At 46.0% G+C, this 2,351-nt stretch overlaps 1 protein-coding gene across 1 annotated transcript in view; it reads left to right on the forward strand.

The window, feature by feature from the left end:
* sypb (synaptophysin b) overlaps positions 1 to 2,351 on the forward strand; it is a 12,521-nt gene that overhangs the window by 6,283 nt on the left and 3,887 nt on the right. The window contains exons 3-5 of the mRNA XM_025059160.1: positions 1,392 to 1,516; positions 1,896 to 2,094; positions 2,193 to 2,345. Of these exons, the coding sequence (XP_024914928.1) occupies positions 1,392 to 1,516; positions 1,896 to 2,094; positions 2,193 to 2,345 (477 nt within the window). The remainder of the gene's footprint in view (positions 1 to 1,391; positions 1,517 to 1,895; positions 2,095 to 2,192; positions 2,346 to 2,351) is intronic.

The raw sequence follows: 2,351 nt of genomic DNA on the forward strand, positions 1-2,351 counted from the left end.
GGGGGTGGGGGGGGAGGGGGTGAGCGGGGGGGTCGTTATGCTAACACCGCACATGTGTCAGCAGTGAAGAAACTGCCAATTAGAGAACACTATTTACATTCTGATGTTGTAAATTGTCTGTGCCAAACTTAAGGCCCGTGGGCCAAACGTGGTCCGCCAAGTCATCTTGTGTGGCCCGCGGGACCTTCAGCTAAAGTGTTTAATTGCCTTGTAATGAAGTCCATGAGTTTGTTCACTTATAAGATAAATAAATTATTTTTATTAAGCTTGAAATAATGAGCCATAAAGCTCCAGCGCCCCCACAAGGACATAATGGGTATGTAATGGAGCTGGAGATATGACGAGTACACATCCTTGACAGTATCTAGTATTACTGTGTGTACTATTGTACAACTCTATTCTGTTTTTAAAATTATTATTTTCTTGTTCTTTTTTTTTCTTGTCGTTAATGTGGGACCAATCAGGTCTAATCTGATCTAATCTGATCTGATTTAATCTAAATCCAACAAACATTAGCCTCAAGATTACTGTAAATACTTGTACTGCAGACAGGCTGTACTACCAGTACGTGTGTGTGTCTAAGCTCCCGTGTGCGGGTGTGGCTGCGATTGCGAGCGGCGGGATTGGGTGGGCCGGGTAGTATTTGGTGACAGATGGTGGCGCACCTCAGTCAGATTAATGGCTGGATTTTCCGTCCAATCGGCTCTGACCTGCAGTGGTGGGAAGGGCGTGGTAAAAATAGTTGAGTTGTTTAATCTGCCGTGTGTGTGTGTGTGTGTGTGTGTGTGTGTGTGTAGAAGACTGAATTAAGGTGTGTTCTCTGTAACTGACAGGCTCCGACACGAGTGTTGTCCAAGTGTTCATGGCATCCCAACGCAGCCGTTACCATGGCAACAGCTACAGTCCTCACTGCACAACCTGCTGATAGAGTGGATTTGGGCCGTGTGTGTGTGTGTGTTTTTGCAGCAGTGAACGACGACGCGTGGGTGTGTGTGTGTGTGTGTGAAAACACCGCAGGTGGTCAAAGCGCAGGTTCACACCCAGAAATCTAAAATGGTTGAAATCTAAAAAATAACAATTCACCTCAGCTTCTGATTCTCCTTCTCCTTTTTCTTCTTCTTCTTCTTCTTCCTCCTCTTCTTCTTCTTCTTCTTCTCCTCCTCCTCCTTCTTCTTCTTCTTCTTCGTCTCCTCCTTCTTCTTCTTTTTCTTCTTCTTCTTCTTCTTCGTCTCCTTCTTCTTCTTCTTCTTCTTCGTCTCCTTCTTCTTCTTCTTCTTCTTTTTCTTCTTCTTCTTCTTCTTCCTCCTCTTCTTCTTCTTCTTCTCCTTTTTCTTCTTCTTCTTCTTCTTCGTCTCCTCCTTCTTCTTCTTTTTCTTCTTTTTTCTCTGCAGATCTTTGCGATCTTCGCCTTCTCAACATGTGGAAGTTACTCCGGCATGTTCAAGATGAGCGTGGAGTGTAAAAACCGCTCCGAGAGTGATCTGGGCATAGAAGTAGAATTTGAATATCCATTCAGGTATGTAGTACACAGTAGTACACAGTAGTACGCAGTAGTACTCCAGAACACCAAAACACTCTGCACTGAGCTGCGTTTACTCCTCTGATTTGTACCCTCGGGCCTTATGTTTAGCATCGTTGTTAAGCAATACATCCACTGAGGGGCAGTAATGAGCTAGAGTGAAAACGCCTGAATACGTCTCCTGTTTAAACTGTGGCACAGACAGAAAAAATATTGAAATTAAAACTCATTTCCCTTGATGCATCGGCCCCCTGCAGGGCCCCGCCCCCCCACTTTGATGTCGACACTTTCACAGTAAAAGCCTTAAACTAAAACACTTGTTTACGTGTCGTTCTCTCTCTCTCTCTCTCTCTCTCTCTCTCTCTCTGTTCTTCAGACTTCATCAGGTTTACTTCGATGCTCCCACCTGTAAGGGAGGGAAGCCCGAGCGTCTCTTCCTGGTCGGGGACTACTCCTCCTCCGCGGAGTTCTTTGTCACCATCGCTGTCTTCTCCTTCCTGTACTCCATGGCAGCCATGTCTGTGTACTGTTTCATCCTGGAGAAGTACCGTGAAAACAACAAAGGCGCTCAGATCGTGAGTTTCATCACAGACGGTCTCGTGTTCATGGGTCAAAACTGATTTTTTGTTTTTATGAATAAAGATGACTTTCCTTTGTTTTCCTCGGTTCCCAGGACTTCGTGGTGTCGGCCGTGTTCGCCTTCATGTGGCTGGTGTCTTCCTGTGCTTGGGCCAAAGGTTTGTCAGACGTGAAAACGGCCACTGATCCAGAGAAGGTCATCACGCTCATCGCAGCCTGTGAGGAGCAGGAGAACCGCTGCCGCGAGGTGCAC

Source organism: Cynoglossus semilaevis, chromosome 10, assembly GCF_000523025.1.
Source record: "Cynoglossus semilaevis isolate Cse_v1.0 chromosome 10, Cse_v1.0, whole genome shotgun sequence".
Lineage (NCBI taxonomy): Eukaryota > Metazoa > Chordata > Actinopteri > Pleuronectiformes > Cynoglossidae > Cynoglossus > Cynoglossus semilaevis.